We start from the raw sequence: 19,499 nt of genomic DNA, 5'->3' as shown, positions 1-19,499 counted from the left end.
TAATTGTCGATTTCATGGTTTTCTGACCTTGAGTGACCCTCAGGATAATTTAATGAACGTCAGGAGGTCCAGGAGGGGGTGGGGAACGTGTCTGGGAGGTGGTGGACACCAAGATGACGAAGTAAAATATTTTGAACTTAAAAATTATGTTTATTAACGTTGAAAAAAGGTTAATTACAATTAAATTTGTCAGTTAGACAGAACCACAGGCGTTTGCTAATATCTCAGTCGAAGGATATCCTGGGGGGTGGGGTATTTAATGACCTCCACGAAGTCTAAGGACCAGGTGAAGTGTCGACTCCTTCTGAATGTTGTAATCAGAGAGAGTGCGTCCGTCCTCCAGCTGTTTCCCAGCGAAGATCAGCCTCTGCTGGTCTGGGGGAATTCCCTCCTTGTCCTGGATCTTGGCCTTGACGTTCTCGATGGTGTCAGACGCCTCCACCTCGAGGGTGATGGTCTTCCCCGTGAGGGTCTTGACGAAGATCTGCATTCCTCCACGAAGTCTGAGGACCAGGTGAAGTGTCGACTCCTTCTGAATGTTGTAATCAGAGAGAGTGCGTCCATCCTCCAGCTGTTTCCCAGCGAAGATCAGCCTCTGCTGGTCTGGGGGAATTCCCTCCTTGTCCTGGATCTTGGCTTTGACGTTCTCGATGGTGTCAGACGCCTCCACCTCGAGGGTGATGGTCTTCCCCGTGAGGGTCTTGACGAAGATCTGCATTCCTCCACGAAGTCTGAGGACCAGGTGAAGTGTCGACTCCTTCTGAATGTTGTAATCAGAGAGAGTGCGTCCATCCTCCAGCTGTTTCCCAGCGAAGATCAGCCTCTGCTGGTCTGGGGGAATTCCCTCCTTGTCCTGGATCTTGGCCTTGACGTTCTCGATGGTGTCAGACGCCTCCACCTCCAGAGTGATGGTCTTCCCCGTCAATGTCTTCACGAATATCTGCATTTTTCCTGGAACATCATCCCCACGATTACTATCACCACTTCCCCATCATCATCAACACAATCCTCATCCCCTCAACGAACCACAATTTCATTCTTTTCATCAAAAAAATTCCAAAAAAACGAAATAAAATGACAAAAACGACATAAAAATCAATAAATCGTGTGCCACTTCGTAAATAATAACTCATCAGGTGCTAATCCAGGTCTTCCACCACTTCCTGACATCAAAATGTCGTCAAAAGGTGTCAGAAGTCATTAAAAATAAATCAGATAATCCTAACCTCAAATTAAATCCCAATTTCCCAGGATTTTCTTCATTAAAATCTTCTCCAGGAAAAAATTGAAAAGCTGACGTCATTCAGACCTTGTCCCACCTCTAGGACATCTGTCATCAGCTTCACCCCACCCCAAATTCGTTTCCCAACGCACGTCACTTGTAATTAGTCACTTCCCCCACATTTCCCCTCCCCACACCTGCAGTAATAAATTTTCTTTGTTCTCAAGTAAATTTTCTTTGTTTCCAACTCAATTTTCTTTGTTCCAACTCAATTTTCTTTGTTCCAAACCCCATCCTCCGACCCCTCGGCCCATATTACCCCACATTTTCCTCCCCAAACAAAGATTTCCTCCCCCCCAGGCCCCTCTGCCCCACCCAAAACCAATCAATCCCCCAAATTACCTCCCCCTCACGTCCCAACCCCCCAAAAACCCCTTCAATAACCCCACAAACCCCCCAACTCCCCCCCAAAACACTAATTAACCTCACACAAACCCCCAACGTCGTCAAATTAGAAAAAAACCGTTATACAAAATGGCCGCCAAGATGGCCTCCAATCCCAATTAACAAAGAAAATCCACCGAAATCCGATCGATTTTTCCAAATTTCCTCCCTCAACCCCAATAAAAACCCTTAATTCACCCCTTAAACAATAAACAAACTCCCCAAAGACAATAATTTATTGTAATTTCTATCATTTATTGTTAAACTGCTGACGAGCCTCGAATTGAACAAAGAAAATAAAATAAAAAAATCTTTCAGACCTCGACAAAGGCAAATTAAACAGTTTTTTTATCGAAAATACACCAATTAATTATTATTATCCCCTTTATTATTAATATTAACGCTAGTATTATCATTATTATTACCTTTTTGTTCACAAAATGCGCAGGAATAATTTATAAATCACCTTCAGGGCCTTCACGAATAAATAAAATATTGAGAATTTATGGTACGATGTCTGTCGTATCACTGGGTCCACTGCCATCAACGTCTCGGCTTTTATACCCTCGTGAGGGGAGGGTAAACCAGGGAATGACGTCTCGATCGCTGATTGGTGGATGAGAACAGCTGACGAAGTCATTGATTTTCTTGGAATTAAAACGTAAAAATAGGAGTGACTCGAGTGATTTGTTAATATTATTAATAAAATAGGACGAATGATAATTGTTAATTAGTTTTTAACGAGATTTGGGGACCTGGGGGAGGTGCAGGGGTCAGGGGTTCAGGTGGACATTCAGGATTTCTAGTGAATTTTGGGGACAAAAGAGGTTTTTTTGTGATGATTTGGGGGTCGAAAATGTCGTTTGTGAAGGGATTCGTTCGTTGGCGAGGGGATGAGGGCTTTGATGACGTGTTGGGGCATCACCTGGAGGACAGGGGATGTCTGGAAGGTCAGGGGGTTGACTGGAATCTATTGATTTTGGTGATTTTCGAGGTAATTCCTTTGTTTGATGTTGAATTAGACGAAAAATGACGCCATTTTATCCGAAAAATGACAAAAAATTCGGTTTAATCAAAGAAATAGTGGGGAAGACCTTTGACATTGTTTTCCCCACCGAATTGTCCTTTGTCACATGACAATTGCTTTGTCACGTTCCATCTGATGCAACAAAAGGTGATTCATAACCTAAATTTCTAGAAAAATCGATGGATTCCATCAAAAACGCTGAGCCATCGTCCAGAGGACCTTCACCAAAGCAGATGTTCACCCCTGGGGGTCTCAGTGACCCCACCAGGATCGTGGTACCTCCCCCCAAAGGGCCCAGGACGTCCCTGACACATTTTTCCCATTTTTAATTCCAAAAAATTCTCAATTCCTTTGTCACTCCCCAAAATCCTCATCTCCAGAGGTCCAGAGGTCCAGGGGTTGGCCTTAAAATCGTGAATAAACTCACCCTTCGATTATTCCACCAACAAACCAGCTCCAGGGGTCGGAATGACGTCATCACACCCTCGTTTCTGCTCACCCCAGTGTGACCTACTTTCAATAACAATAAAAAAAACTGATTTCAACGATTCAGAGGACTCGACCTCGATTTTTAATTAGTTTCCATGTCCTCAGGGCTGTCATCGAGGTGTTCTCCAGTCCCTTGACACCCCAGGACACCCCTTGGTGCCCTCCACCCTCTGGTGAAGTACTAAAACACCCCTAGGGTCCCTAAAACTCCCCAGAAGTCCCTTTTACATCCCTAGACAGTAAAATTCACCAAAAAAAACGATTAATATTTAATTAATGAATTAATATTTGATTAATCGATTCTTTTGGTGGATTTTAGTGTCTAGGGACGTCCCTTGGTGCCCTCCACCCTCTGGTTAAGTACTAAAACACCCCTAGGGTCCCTAAAACTCCCCAGAACTGCCATTTACATCCCTAGACAGTAAAATCCACCAAAAAAAATCGATTAATCGTTAATTAATCGGTTTTTTGGTGGTTTTTACTGTCTAGGGACACCCCTTGGCACCCTCCACCCCTATCACGAGGTACTACAACCCCCCTAGGGTCCCTAAAAATCCCCAAAACTCCCTTTTTCTCTCCCCAGACAGTTAAATCCCCCAAAAAAAACGATTAATTAAACATTAATCGGCTTTTTCTGGTGAATTCCCCAAACTCACCCCCTCAATTTCCCCCCCAACCCCCCAAAAACATCAACAAATCACCAAATATTCAGTTAAGATTCTGTTTATTGATAATTTCGATAAATTTCAAGTACATCAGCAGTTCTACAAATGTCAAATTCAATCGCCTGCAAAATCATCTATCGAAAAATCATAATAATAATCAATGAACCTGAACATTAATTAATTTGCAGTAATTATATCGTCGTGGAGGGAGTGGTGAACATTAAACACAAAAAAAATAAATCAAATAAATGTGACAATAAATTCAGTTTTTTTTATCACTCCACATCCAATACAACTAAACACACACATACACATCGATCCTCCCGATACAAACTACACCCTACCACCCTAACTCGTAAAAATTACATCGATTCATCCCCCGGAATCGACTCCTTACCCACCCCCTGTGACACACCCTCGACATAACCTCAAAAATTATCCCCAGGGAATAAAAAAAAAATGAAATATAATTGTCACATCGTCAGGACGAGTTCTACGTCTCCCCCAGGCACCTCCCCACCCCCCAGACGAGTATTTCACGAGTGACTACCCTCGACGTCGACCTCCCGACGATATCATCCCCCAAAAAGTGAATTTCGAACGTCATTTCGTGAAATTAAACGACAAAAATCAGAAAAAATCGTCACAATCAATCGATTATCGTTCGTGTCGAGATGAAATAAACGTCAGGACAACGTCGTTGACGTTTTATCACCAGTAATTACCCTCCCCCAACCCCTGGAGACACAAATTCCCCAGTAATTACCCTCCCCCCACCCCCAGGAGACAGAAATTCACAAAATTTCCCAGATGAAAACGTCGACTCAAACGTATTTTTTCACTCCAGTCCCCACCATAACCTCCACCAACTCACAAATTACCCCTCGATAATATAAATAATGATTTGGTGATAATCAGTGTGTGATAATGAATAATGAATGCTCGTTACACGTCTACAAATATTAATTAATATTATCTTTACATTAATTACTTGGAGTCTGTCTCCATCTTGATTTCTCCCTTAACCTCCTCAGCTTTTTTATCTTTTTTTGATGCCTCACTGTCAGTACCCTCACCATTACTATTATCACGTCTTCGTTTACGTGTGAAACGTGCTTTGTGCTTCGGGGGTGGAAGCTGCTCCATCCCCAGTACTTTGTGAATCTGTCGGAATGCAACGAGACGTAGGGCGTGTTGAGCTGATGCGGTGATATCTTCACGTTGTTGAGATGTCATTCCCCCAATGGCGTCGACAGGTTCTTTTTCACAGGGATCGGCCAGTCCTGGGGGTTAAAAGATTCGTTGACATTTGTTTTAAATGATTGTGGGGGTGGTATGTGGGTTTGGGGGGTGGTCAGGCTGCCTGAATCGTCTGCCATGTGTCACAATGTGCCCCACCAACAATTGTCGAGCCCAAAATACTTGGGTGCGATGTTGAGGGAGGGGCTGGTGTGACACTGTCGGTCTCGTCATCAGTTTCATCATTCAGAGGGGGTTGAGGGGGTGGTAAAGGGGGTTTGGAAGGGGGTTTTTTGGGTGGGGGGAGTGGGAGAGGATGGGGGGGTGAGGTTGTTGGGGTTTTTTGGAGGTTGTTTGGGAGGTTGTGGGGGGGTTTAGGGGTGGGATGGGGAGTTGGAAGTGTGGTGGGGGAATATTGAGGGTTAGGTGAGTGGGGTTGGTACGGGAGTCTGCGGAGGGTGGGGATTATTTGGAGTTTTTTGTTTGGGGGGGTTTATGGGGATTTATAGGGAATTTGTGGGGGATTTGGGGGAGATTTTGGTGGGGAGTTGGTGAGATTCGGGTTTTTTAGGGTTTTATGGGGATTTATAGGAAATTTGTGGGGAGTTGTTGAGACTCGTGTTTTTAGGGTTTTATGGGGATTTATGGGGGGATTTTGTTGGGGAATTAGTGAGACTCGTTCTTCCTAGGGTTTTATGGGGATTTATAGGGGAGATTTTGTTGGGGAGTTATCGAGACTGGTGTTTTTTTAGGGTTTTATGGGGGATTTATAGGGAATTTGTGGGGGGGTTATTGAGATTCGTGTTTTTTTTAAGGGTTTTTTAGGGATTTATGGGGAGATTTTGTTGGGGAGTTATTAAGACTCGTGTTTCCTAGTGTTTTATGGGGATTTGTGGGAAGATTTTGTCGGGGAGTTTTTGCGACGCGTGTTTCCTAGGGTTTTATGGGGATGTATAGGGGATTCATGGGGATATTTTGTTGGGGAATCATTGAGACTCGTGTTTCCTAGGGTTTTATGGGGACGTATAGGGGATTCATAGGGAGATTTTGTTGGAGAATCATTGAAACTCGTGTTTCCTAGGGTTTTATAGAAGAAAACGAAGAATTTTGGAGAATTTTTGGGGATTTGGGTCCATTAACATGAGATTCACGGCTCCAAATGTTGATGAGGACCTCTTGATCCTTTGGAGGATGTGTTAAAAGGATTATCTAATCAGAATTTCGAGATTCCAGAGGAGGAGGTTCATAAATCATTAACTGACTCCATGAAAAACCTCCAAAATTCCCAGAAAAAGGGACTTTTTTTGACGAAAAAAATCATTCAGGGGATGAATTTCATTACCTGGACCACCTGGCAGCAGAATTCCTCCAGCAACGCACTCCAGGAGTCGCCTCAGCGCCTCCCCCAGGGACAGGGGACACCCAGCAGTGCTGATGACCTTCTCCGTCAGCAGTTCCAGTGCCTGAACCAAAATCCAACCGAATTAACCTCAAAACCAGACGATCTTTAATTTTTAAAAATTAAAAAACGACTTTCTGACAGTGGGGCAATGACAACTGACACTTCCCCCACGTTAAGAGACTCCTGGGGACCCCAGAAAGGTACTCATGACTTTGTATGTTTTATCAGACTGCCAAATCATCTGTGAGACGTCCTGATACTATCGTCGACGACAGGAGACACCAAAATACTTGATGTCAACATCGAACGACGAATTCTCAGGATGTCCTCAGTCTCGTCATCAGATTCATCATTTAAACACACAATTTCCCTTCCTAACCTCTTCATCAACGATAAAAAGAACATCTAACCCCTGGACTAGGCTTGTCGAAAAAATATCGATATATCGATATAATTTTTTCAACGTATCGATATTATCGAGCGATATTTATTGTTTCGATATATCGAGGTATCGATATAATATTACAAGTATTGAAAAGATATAAAAATCGATATATTTATGATCAAAAAATTCTAAATCCTTTTTTATACTAACATTTTTAAACTTTTTTTTTGTTAATGGTCGACTCGATTTCCTGATTTTTAATTTAGTACTAAAGTTGGCTTTTAAGTTGGCAACTTTGTCTGTCAAGTGTAAATGTCAATTCAACTGTCGTCTGTCAATGTCAGTCTGTTATCCGTCCCGCGTATTATAACCTCAACGCGAGCGCGAGGGTATTTCTGGTTTTTCTGATTGTAGTTCTCAACCAATGTAACTAAGTAATTCAATCAATAATCAATTGACGTATGTAAACAAAATAATTCGAGCACTCCAGTCATGTCTAGTGTTGTATGGAAGTTTTTCAAAAAAATAGACAGACAAAAGGTATCACGTAATGGGTGTGGAAAAACATATAAAACCAGTGGCAATACGACGAATTAATCTACACATCTAAAAAATAACCATCACCCTGCGTTTTTACAACTTAAAAATAAAAACCCCGATACATCGATACATCAATATCTCTAAATAAAAATATCAATATCGATATCGATATATTCAAAAACTACCTCTACAATATATATCCCTCCTTTATTCCACTTCCAACATCACCCCCGGTCTCGTAAAATGCCCGAAAGCCTGATTACACCTCTAGACTTATGAGGACCGTCTAACGGCAATAAATACCAGGTAAAAATTAAAAAAAGCTCCTTACCCAGGCGTTGAGTGGTGCCCACGTGGGTACACGATTACATAGATCTCTCATGATCCTGATAACCATAACACAGCTCTGGAGTGACGTCGCCCTAGCCTGTGTCACGAAAAAAAAAAAAATGTAAAAAATGTAGTAAAAAATAGGAATAAATTGTTGACAACAAAATAACATTAAATATAAATTCCCCAGATACCTCTCCAGGAGACGACACCCTAAAACTACCTGTACCTAGTTTATTATTGCTTTGTGTGGGCTTTAGCTATGCCTTCCAGCCTCGTGTGCCTCTCAACGAGCCCATTAATGTTAATTTAATTACCGGGTGTTTATTTAAAATTTATTATCTGAGTGATGAGAAAATATTCTAACCTTCAAGGTCATCATTGTAAGTTAAAAAAAAAAATAAAAAAAAAAAAACACCCGGTAGACATATGTCACTGTGTGTTTGTGCCTGTCTGTCATTCAATGTATCAACGGTGCTAATTAACCTCATTTAATTAATGTAAAAAAAATTGTTTATTTAATGTGCACTACGTTCAGTCATTTGTCGAGACAGACCCAGACTCAGTTATTTTTGTTTCTTAATTAATATTAATCCAGAATAACGAATTTTTTTTTTGTTGTTCACGTCATGATAAACTGAAATGTCATTAATCCATCGACTAATCGTCTTAATTAATTAATTATTCTTGAGGTTCTAGTCGCGAAGTAATTGTTCGTTATCACCCGATTATTCTGGATGTAAATAAAAATTTATAAATTTTTTGTTTTTGGTGACAGCAGATGTAAACGTACGGTAATTAACACGTACTAATTTTACATACTGCCTCATTAATTATCATTAACATTTGCTACGATGATCGCATTCAGTGCATCTACCATTGACAGAGTTAATCACGGAATTAATTAAATGAAAATATAATTACATCGTAATGACAGATTTTAAAAATGCGAACAAGTCAGCAATATCTTGTTAAAATCATTGTAATTAATTATTAATTATTAATTTGAGTGATTATCCAGTTATATCACAAGGCTGGAAGTTTATATCTCGGTAAATAATGCTCGTTATTGTTTATTTAAAAATAAAAAATATTTATAGCAATTTTTTTTTCTTTTTTTTTTCGTGAAAATTGAAATTGAAAAATTTTTTTTTTTTGACTTTTTGACTGAGAAAATCGATTTTTTTATTATTCAAACCTGAAACCACTTGGCATGCCTGAGTGCAGCTAAAGCCTCCAAACACTTAGCCTTGGGTAGTACATCTGGTGGATCTGGTTTGGTGACTGCGGTGATCGCGGCTGTTGGTTGCGGTTGAGCAGCTCCCTGTTGCTGCTGTCCAGCATTATCTGAGTGTACAACAAAATAAAGCACAAAACACGCTTAGACAATACTTAGAGTGTTTGATCATGCCCAGATCGCGTTATTTATAATTAATTTTTTCATTTTTTTTTGGTGATTAATTATGGTGACAAAATGCTGAACCCTGTCAATGTTATTATTATTATTTTTTCTTTTTTTTTTGTTTAATTTTGTCGAATGTTGTTTTTTTGTATCGATTTTGTGGTGAGGGAATTGGGAAGATGTGGTCGAGGGTTTTTTGGAGGTTAAAGGGGCCCAAATGTCAATTTTTTGGAGGTTGAGGGGGCCCAAATGTGAATTTTTTGGAGGTTAGGGGGGAATTTGGGGTTTTGTGGTGGGAATTTTGAGTTTTTGGGGATTTTTTGGGCCCAAAAAACGTTAAAATGACTGAAAAATCGCGAGTTCAACCCAAAGTTATTGAAAATATCAACTAAAAATGAAAAAAAATGACTCTCAACCCAATAAATTTCAATTTTTTAATCGATTTTGGGGATTTTTGGGGCCCAAAAAGGGGGAGTTGGTGAGAAATTGGGAGGGGGAGAGAGAGGTGTTGAAAATATTGATTGAAAGTGAAGGAAATGAGGCTGGTTTTGAGGAATTTGAATTGTTTAATTGGTTTTGGGGCTTTTTGAGGCCCAAAAAGGCCCAAAAAAGTGGGAGTTATTGAAAAATTGTGAGTTGTAGAGAGAGGTCTTGAAAATATCAATTAAAAATGAAAAAAAATTACTCTGGTCTCAACAGATTTCAATTTTTAAATTGGTTTTGGGCCTTTTTGGGCCCAAAAAACGTTAAAATGATTGAAAAATGATGAATTCGAGCCTGAGATCGTGAAAATATCAATTGAAAATGAAAAAAATTACTCTCATCTCAACAAATTTCAGTTTTTAAATTATTTTTGGGCCTTTTTTGGGCCCAAAAACCATCAAAATGCCTGAAAAATCGCGAGTTCAACCCAAAGTTATTAAAAATATCAACTAAAAATTCAAAAAATGACTCTCAACCCAACAAATTTCAATTTTTCACTCACTTTTGGGCCTTTTAACCTCCCAAAAACCCCTCAAAATCCCCAAAAAAATTGATAACTTCACCCCAGACCTCTCAAAACCTCCCCAAAAATTCCTCTCACCTCCCCCTACCCCCCACCACCCCTCAACCTCCAAAAATCCCCAACCAAACTGTATCCCCCAATTTTTTTTCCCCCAAAATTCCCAAAAATCCCCCACATCACCACAAAATCGCCCCAAAAATCCCCAAAAAATTCCCTTCACCACAAAATCGATACCATCGACAAAACACTGAACCCCTCCACATAATCGACACAATAAATAAATATTAAAAAAAAATATAATAAACAAAAAATTCATTAAAAATAATTTTTAACGAACGACAAAAAAAAAAACATTGAACTCTCTTAATTAATTCGCATGATCAAAAAGTCCATAGTTGTGATTGCCACAGCGTTGTTCATTGGACAGCTAAATGGCGTATCATCGTAAATAAACAAATTTCCCGATTAAACAATCGTATAAACAATATTTTTTATCATAACAATGTTTACGCACAATACTGAGCTTTTTATATCTTTTGTGATACCTCTTCGACTAAACAGGGGCTGCCCTGCGCAACAATAAACTCAATAAAAAATAAAAAAATTGTTATAAACAAATATTAATATTCAAGTTGTTCCTCCAGATGTCGTTGTTGATCCACCTAAAAATCTCATTAATCCCTTAAAATCCTAGATATTAATTAAAAACTAACGATGAAAAAATTCAAATTAAATCACTAAAATTCATTATTTTCAGCAGGTGGACGATATCACACCCCCTGGAGGCCCTTTCCACCCTGAAGATGTGTATCATCCACCCCCTGGGTACACCCACCCCCCCCCTCCACCCCCCCAGAACCCGAAAAAAGCAAAAATCCTGACGAAAAATACCAAAATTTTTACTTTTCTCGATCTAATTAATTAAAAAATCATCATAATTACCTGCACCAGGTGATTTTGGGGTTTCTCTCATTAAAGGGCTGGTAAGTGTGACACTGACAGTAACACTACCCCCTGATACTGTTATCGCAGCAGACTCCGGATGTTTTCCAACATTATAATTATCATCAGGTGCGACAATTTTCAATTGTCCTGGTAAAATTTCAGCGACTTTATTCAATAAATTTTTCGTTGGTTTTTCCAGGCAAAGAACAACGAGACAAACATGATTATCACCAGACAGTAGTAATCCTTTTGCAAGATTACCAACCCTCATTACACCCCTGAGAATTCTCGTGTCTTCTTTTTCTTTATGAAATGAGAATAAATTTCCATCACTTCCGTCTTCTTTTTGGGGTGGAGTTACCGCTTTTTTTTTCTCCCCCGTCTCGTCCTTGACGATTTCAGGGGTAGTTCCACCCCCAGCTGGTGGTCCTGATGACCCGGATGAGTTACCAACAGGCCCCAATTTTTTAGTTCCATCTGCAAGGGCATCAGACACAAATTTAAGGGCCTTTTCAGTGTGTGAGACGATTTTCTGAACCGCCTGGAGCTCCTCCTCCTTCGGATAAATCGTCGAATGGTGGGAGGCAACGTGTTTATCATCCGACGAATCAGGACGTCGTTGAGGCCCCGGAAACATCATCATCGGCGGTGGGCCGGGAAAGGGACGGGGAAGGGGTGGTGCACCTGGTCCTCTACCGTAACGTCTGTACCACTCGTAATATTCACACTCCTCCTCGTACCTTCGTCTCTCCTCCCAGTACATCATTTCTTCATCGACTAGGGGTCCCATAGGGCCCATAGGGCCCATATCATCACGTCTACGTGAAAATTCATCCCTCGCTTGCTGCCTCCTCTGCTTCTCCTCCTGCATTTTTCTTTGTTTCAAACTCGGTTTCATGTCGACAACGAGATCAGGATTGACTTTTTTCTTGTAGGCAAAACGATGACGTCGGCCCTTCATGTGCATGTCCTTGGCGTTGGGATCGTTGAATCGACATTCGCAGAGTTTACAGTTGAAACTTATTATTTTACCGTCTTCGGATTTATTTTCCTCGATGTACTCCTGTCCAACTGGCTGAATGTCTTTTTCATCGGTGGGGGGGTCTTCGGGGACTTCCTCTGGGGTGGGGTCGTCGGGTTTTGGGTCCGGTTGTTGGGACTGGGTTACGGATACTGAGCCCAGGTTGCCGGCTGTAATTAATTGTTTTTTTTTTAGATTTTTTGGAAATTTTTTTTTGATTTTTGGGGGATTTGAAGGGGAAATGTGGAAAAATGAAGTTAGTTGGAGTTGATTGGGGTTTGAGGGGGTGAGAGGGGAGGTGATTAGATGTAGATAATAGGGTTGATGTTCAAATTGAAAAAAAAAATGATTTTTTTCGATTTTTTGGTGATTTTTAAGAGGAAATATTAAAAAAAAAAAAAAAAAAAAAAATAATTAGGGAATTAATTAGATTTTGATTGACTGAGTGTTGAGTTAATTAGGTATAGACAATAAAGTTGATGTTCAGAATTAAAAAAATGATTTTTTTTTCGATTTTTTGGGGATTTTGAAGGGAAAATATTGAAAAAAAAGGGGATTAGGGAGTTAATTAGGGTTTGAGGGGGTGAGAGGGGAGGTGATTGGGTGTAGATAATATGGTTGATGTTCAGATTTTGAAAAATGATTTTTTTTTCGATTTTTTGGTGATTTTGAAGAGAAAATATTGAAAAAAAATAATTAATTAGGGAATTAATTAGTTTATGAGTGGCTGAGGGGTGAGGTAATTAGATATAGACAATGATGTTGATGTTCAGATTGAAAAAAAGATTTTTTTTCGATTTATTGGTGATTTTTAAGAGGAAATATTAAAAAAAAAAAAAAAGTAATTAGGGAGTTAATTAGTTTTTGAGGGGCTGAGGGGGGAGGTGATTAGATGTAGATAATAGGGTTGATGTTCAGATTTTTTTTAATGATTTTTTTTTTTATTTTTTGGTGATTTTGAAGAGAAAATATTGAAAAAAAAAAATTAATTAGGGAATTAATTAGTTTTTGAGTGGCTGAGGGGTGAGTTAATTAGATATAGACAATGAAGTTGATGTTCAGATTGAAAAAAAAAAATTTTTTTTCGATTTTTTGGGGATTTTTAAGAGGAAATCTTGAAAAATAAAAGTAATTAGGAAATTAATTAGTTTTTGATTGACTGAGACTCAAATTAATTAATCACAAACAACAAAATTGATCTTCAGATTTTAAAATAATAATTTCTTTGATGATTTTTTGATTTTGAACAGAAAATAATTTTTTTTTAATAATTAATTAGAGAATTAATTAGTTTCTAATTGTCTCAGCCTCCAATTAATTACTCAAAAGCACCAAAATTCCTCTCCAGACTTTCAAAAACCAATTTCCTCTCATCTAATTAATGATTTTGAACCGAAAACAATTTTTTTTTCAACTAATTACGAGAATTAATTAATTTTTAATTATCAGATCCTCAAATTAATGACTCAAAATCACCAAAATTCCTCTCCAGACTTTCAAAAGCCAATATCCTTCCTTCAATTTTTAATTTCAAACAGAAAACAATTAAAAAAAAAAATCTAATTAGAGAATTAATTAATTTTTAATTATCAGATCCTCAAATTAATGACTCAAAATCACCAAAATTCCTCTCCAGCCTTTCAAAAACCAATTTCCTCTCATCTAATTCATGATTTTCACCAGAAAACAATTTTTTTTTTCAACTAATTCCAAAAACTAATTAATTTCTAATTATCCAATCCCTTAAATTAATTACTCACAAGCAACAAAATTAATCTTCGGCGTCGCCGTCACCATCTTCTTCGCACCCCCGGCAGCTTTACCCCCCGCTGCTGGTTTAGGATTCAACACAGTTGGATCAGCACTGGGAATGGGTTTTCCCAGCTTCGTATGAAGTTTCACCACTTTCTGGTGCTTAGCTCCCCGAATATGCGCCGCATACGCGTCATTTCCAGTGCACGTTACGTCGCAGAGTTCACACCTCAACGAGTTGCCAGCACCACGTGCTGGTGGTTGCTGGGGTACCTTTAAGTAGTCATGTAGGAAATGGAATAAAGTATCGATATATGTTGTATGGGTAATTTTTGAATACATCGATATATCGAAAGAATAAATATCGCTTAAAAATATCGTATCGAAAAAATTGTATCGATATTTTTTTTCGATATATGGATATATGTCGAGATATCGATATCTCGACATATATCGATATATATCGATATTTTTTCGATATATCGATATATGTCGAGATATCGATATTTTTTCGATATATCGATATCGCTCGAATATCGATATTTTTTCGATATATCGATATTTTTTCGAGTTATCGATATTTTTTCGATATATCGATACGTTGAAAAAATTGTATCAATATTTTTTCGATATATCGATATCGCTCGAATATCGATATTTTTATAAATCGATATATATATCGATACCTCGATATATCGTTATTTGTTTTTCGATATATCGATATCGCTCAAATATCGATATTTTTATATATCGATACCTCGATATATCGTTATTTGTTTTTCGATATATCGATATCGCTCGACTATCGATATTTTTATAAATCGATATATATCGATATCTCGATATATCGTTATTTGTTTTTCGATATATCGATATCGCTCAAATATCGATATTTTTATATATCGATACCTCGATATATCGAAAAAATATCGATAACTCGATATATATCGAAACAATAAATATCGCTCAATAATATCGATACGTTGAAAAAAAATTATATCGATATATATCGATGTATCGATATTTTTTTTTTTTCGTCAAACCTACCTTCAAGGACGCCTCCTTCTTCTTGTGCTTCTGACCCTCGAGGTGTTCACGGTATGTCTGGGGTCCAGCGCAGCTGATCTTACAGACATCGCAGTAGTGCAATTGCTGGGGTTTCGGTGGCTGTTTAGCTCTCATACTCTTCATACCCCCACCGCCCCCACCACCACCACCGCCACCGCCGCCACCACCACCACCAGGTGGAAAGCCCTTTCGTCCGTAGCCCTGCCAACCTCCAGTCTTCTGGTTAGTCGAATTGCTGTTTGCACTTTGCTGTGCAACGTACATTGTCGCAGCGCTATAAAGCGCTGCGTCGTACCCGGAATACGTCGTACTCGTTGGTTCTAGAGAGAAATGAAATTGAAACCTCATACCCATTTTATTCCGTAACTAGTCGCTGGGGTTGTGGGGGATTTGGTGGATTTTGGAGGAATTTTGGTGAATTTTTGGGGGAATTTTGGAGGATTTTAGTGGATTTTTGGGAGATTTTGGTGAATTTTAGTGGATTTTTAGGGAATTTTAGTGGATTTTTGGGGAATTTAGTGGATTTCTGGGGGATTTTGGTGAATTTTAGTGGATTTTGGTGAATTTTTGGGGAATTTAGTCGATTTTTGGGGGATTTTGGTGAATTTTTGGGGAATTTTGGTGGGGGAATTGGACGGAGTTTGGGGTTTGTGGGTGGAATGATGGTGGAGGGGGTACGTGATGGGGTTGGAAGGTGTTTGGGGTGTGAGGAGGAGGGAATGAAGGTTTTGGGAGTGATGTTGGTGATGAAAGATATTAATTGGTGGAGGAGTTGGATGGAGATGTTCTGATTGTGGTTGGAAAGCAGTGGAGGAGGTACATAACCTAAAAATGAAGATTTTGGGAGTGATATTAGTGATAAAAGAGGTTAATTGTTGGAGGATTTGGACAGAAATCTTCTGATTGTGGTCGTAAAGCAGTGGAGGAGGTTAATGATGTGTTTGGAGAGCCTCATCTCCATCATGAGGACGTATTTAACCTCCAAGTGAGTATTTTGGGAGTGATTTCACTGATAAAATACCTTAATTGTTGGAGAATGTGGACAAAGATCTTCTGATTGTGTTTGTAGAGCACTGGAGGAGGTTTATGATGGGGTTGGAATGTGTCATCTTGATGGTGAGGACGTATTTAACCTCCAAATGATGATTTTGGGAGTGATATTAGTGATAAAACACCTTAATTCTTGAAGAAATTGGACACAGACCTTCTGATTGTATTCATAAACCACTGAAGGACGTCCATAACCTCCAAATCCCCCAGGATATCTCCAACCCCAACCCCCCAGGCGACTAGTTACGGTTCAACTTCATCATTTAAACAAAGTTAACAGACAAAAGTCGACAGAGACAGAATTTCTCGTCTGAATTCAATGGACTGAACATTCTCGATAAAACAAAATAAATGTTTATAGGCCTCAATTTCATGTTCTTTTGTTTATCATAACAAATGGACGAACTCCATGACTTTACAGAGTTGGGGTAGTACTTCGTATAAACAATAATAATAAATATTTTAATAATTTTATCGAATTATTGACAATTTCTCCCACAATTTGACAAAAGTGAGGTTAGAAAATTCTGTTTTTCCCCAAATTATCAAAAATTTCTCTAAATTGTTAAAAATTCCCCCAAATTATCAACAATTGCCCCCAATATTTAAACAATTCACCTCCTCCACTGAAAAACTACCCCTAAAACCTCCCCAATTCCATGAAATCCAAATTTTATTCGATAATTTCCCCAAAAAACTGAAATTCCCCCAAAAAAATCCCCAAATTCCCCAGAAAAAAAATGGATTCACCCAAATTAACAACAATTCCCTCCAATAATTAAACAATTCACCTTCCCCCCTCAAAACCCCCCTAAAACCTCCCCAATTCCATCAAACCCAACTTTCACTCCATAAATTCCCCAAAAAACCCAGAAAATTCCTAAATTCCCCAAAAAATCCCCAAATTCCCCAAAAAAAACCCCCAAACTCTCCTAACCCCACCAAACCCCATACCCCAACTCTGCAAACCCCACCAAAATCCCTAAAAAAAAAAAAAAAATCCACTTACTATTGGCAGCTGCTGGTGGTGCAGCTGGAGGTGCAGCAGGTGCTGTATACCCCGACGAATACGTCGCACTCTGGGTGGGATTTGACTGCTGATAAGCTGTACTAGACGCTTGATAAGTCTTCGCTTGTCCAGTTGTCGTTGCTTGTCTAGCTGTACCTGTGTATGCGTTTGTCGTACTGTACGCTGGCTTTGCTGCTTGATAATGTGTCTCAGTGGTGGTGTAGGTTGCTGCTGCAGCTGCTGCCTGAGGATAATACGTCTTTGTTGCGTCGTATGTTGCTGCTGGTGCAGCACGACCGTAACCGTAATCGTAGGTTTGTGCTACTGTACCTGGATTAGCAGCTACGGGGGAAAAAAAACCTAATAACGAATCGATCAACGTTCTAGGTTATGGTACGATAATTGGAGATTGATTATTGATAGTCTGATGATGATGATGATGAGGTTGAAGACTTTTGGGTGGATTATTCAGTGAAATTGATGGAAATAAATGTCTGAGGGGTTGAGGAGAGGTTAGGTGACCTCTTGGGGAAGACTAGGGACGTTGATGGTGGGGTTTTTATGGAGATCGTCTCCAGGATGATGAGAATGTCGAGTTTTATTGGGAATTTAATTGAAATGAAGTGAATTCAGCAGAAAAATTGATGAATTTCTGGTGATTATCGAGTGATTATGTGATAAAAATTGTTGATTTTGTTGGATTAAGTTGGAGAACTACCTTTTGGAGATGATTTTCATGTTTTTCTGATGTAATTCCCTTCACTTCTGATTGTCAACCCCAGAGAAACCACAAAATCCCTTCTAATTCCATTAAAAATCCAAAATTTCCCCTGAAGTCACTGAATTAACAGCAAAACAACGTGATATCCACCTCCAGGACAAGACAAACACCAAAACATCATCATCTAGACCCCCATCACCAGCTTCTGACGCTTTTCCCCCCAGAAATCCAACTTTTTCATCAAAATATCAGTCTCTTGTGGTCCCTCAACACCAAATACTGCACCCAAATGAGGTTAGAAACCCCCCACCCCCCCAGACACCCATCAAAACCATCAAAACCCCAACTTACCAGCATAAGTCGTCCCAGTGGCAGCTGCTGCAGCAGCTTGATACGTCTCGTATCCAGGTGGGGCAGCTGCTGCTGGTCTCTGGGTGTAAGTAGCAGCAGTAGCTGTTGGTGTTACAGCATAACCAGCTTGACCCGTTTGATAAGCAGCTGCACTAGTGGCTCTAAACCCCAAAACGTCGATTAAAAATCGTAAAATCCCCCATCGAACCCCCAGAATCAATCAACAACCCTCATTTCCCATTTTTTCTGGCTTTTTCTGGGTGAAATTGATAATCAAAATGGCGGCCAAGCCGGCAGTTGAGCCATTCGCGTGGCTAAACACTTTTTTAATTCCTTTGTCGTTATTTGTATCACTAATTAACCCAATTGGTGGACTAATTTTAATCGGATTTGATGATTTTTTTATTGGGGAACAGAGTTATTTGTTAATTATGATGTGTACGTACCCATATTGTGTGCCACCGTGAGTAAAGCCGAAATAATTATTCTGCGCCATCCTTTCCTCGTCAGTGTTATCCCGGAAAGAAGGTACAATGGTGGGCGATGGGTCGGCGAGAGGGGCGGTGCCGACGCCAGCGACAATTTCAATCCAATATGGCGGTGTTTTTGGTGATTAAAAGAGAGGCGATTGGTGGTGGCGTTTGGGGGGAATGAGGATTCAGGGGAAACGACATCCGGTAGGGCGGGTTTTCAATGATCAGAAGGTTCTGGGGGGGGTGGGGGACAGTTGGTAGCAGTTGGGAGCAGTTGGAGATGTAGCTGGTGCCCTCTGGAGTTGTAAATCCGCCCGAATCCGCCGATAACTGAAGGATTTTTTTGATAAATCGTTAGGGGGTTACTTTTTGACGCTCGATAAAGCAGATTTCGAGGGGGAATTATCGATATTTCGGCAGGGGGAGTCACCCCCTCGATCGGTAAATCATCGATTGATGGGAACGGGCCCTAAAACGTGAGGAATTTCGCCTCCTGGCCCATGTGGGGGGCCGTAAGGTTCAGTAGAGTGTGAAATTGGACGATAGACAAAGGAAAATGTGAGGATTGTGGGGTAAAATGAAGGATTTGAAGACTTATTCATGACAAAATCTGCATTATCGACAGCAGTCCCCCTACCTCCCCCGCAGAAATCGTCTTTATCGGCAGAAATCATCGGTAAAACACCGAGAATTCTCCTTTACCGACGCAAAACTGAATATTTTTCACGACAATTTTATCGACCGACTGGAAAATCCTGTCCAACATCATTCCCCGACGCCATTTACCCCAAAATAATTTTTCCCACGTCGTAGACATTCGTCGGAGTAGCTGTCGAGGCTGGAAAAATACTCCAGCACCAGAAAATTCCAGAATTTAATATTTTATCCCACGTTTTAGTCGATATTTCTAGGTTATGTTGGACTATGGACCTGGGAACTGTGTCCTCAAGCCATTGAC

At 39.7% G+C, this 19,499-nt stretch overlaps 2 protein-coding genes and 1 long non-coding RNA gene across 5 annotated transcripts; 1 reads left to right on the top strand and 2 right to left on the bottom strand.

Annotated features, from left to right (window-relative positions):
- Positions 1–129: 129 nt before the first annotated feature.
- On the bottom strand, positions 130–2,240 carry LOC135171476 (uncharacterized protein). The gene is made up of 2 exons (XM_064138034.1): positions 2,092–2,240; positions 130–951 (listed from the first exon to the last, which is right to left on the bottom strand). Exon 2 carries the CDS (start codon positions 944–946, stop codon positions 257–259), a length of 690 nt encoding a protein of 229 aa, XP_063994104.1. The 5' UTR covers positions 947–951; positions 2,092–2,240; the 3' UTR covers positions 130–256.
- Positions 2,241–3,889: 1,649 nt separating this feature from the next.
- Positions 3,890–18,656, bottom strand: Zn72d (Zinc-finger protein at 72D). 3 transcript variants are annotated; one of them, XM_064138005.1, is made up of 10 exons: positions 18,515–18,656; positions 18,069–18,229; positions 16,997–17,356; positions 14,917–15,257; positions 13,878–14,142; positions 11,094–12,287; positions 8,942–9,090; positions 7,745–7,840; positions 6,429–6,549; positions 3,890–5,130 (listed from the first exon to the last, which is right to left on the bottom strand). In XM_064138005.1, exons 1-10 carry the CDS (start codon positions 18,562–18,564, stop codon positions 4,835–4,837), a joined length of 3,033 nt encoding a protein of 1,010 aa, XP_063994075.1. In that variant the 5' UTR covers positions 18,565–18,656; the 3' UTR covers positions 3,890–4,834. The 3 variants fall into 3 exon arrangements, with proteins under 3 accessions (XP_063994075.1, XP_063994078.1, XP_063994077.1); XM_064138008.1 differs by having other exon boundaries at positions 14,917–15,146; XM_064138007.1 differs by having other exon boundaries at positions 16,997–17,338.
- LOC135171483 (uncharacterized) lies at positions 15,598–16,461 on the top strand. The gene is made up of 2 exons (XR_010300560.1): positions 15,598–15,922; positions 16,007–16,461. It is a non-coding gene; the product is annotated as an uncharacterized LOC135171483 (long non-coding RNA).
- Positions 18,657–19,499: the final 843 nt, after the last annotated feature.

Source organism: Diachasmimorpha longicaudata, chromosome 20, assembly GCF_034640455.1.
Source record: "Diachasmimorpha longicaudata isolate KC_UGA_2023 chromosome 20, iyDiaLong2, whole genome shotgun sequence".
Lineage (NCBI taxonomy): Eukaryota > Metazoa > Arthropoda > Insecta > Hymenoptera > Braconidae > Diachasmimorpha > Diachasmimorpha longicaudata.
Note: the sequence above shows the minus strand (reverse complement) of the source record. Positions and strands in the feature narration are given on the sequence as shown.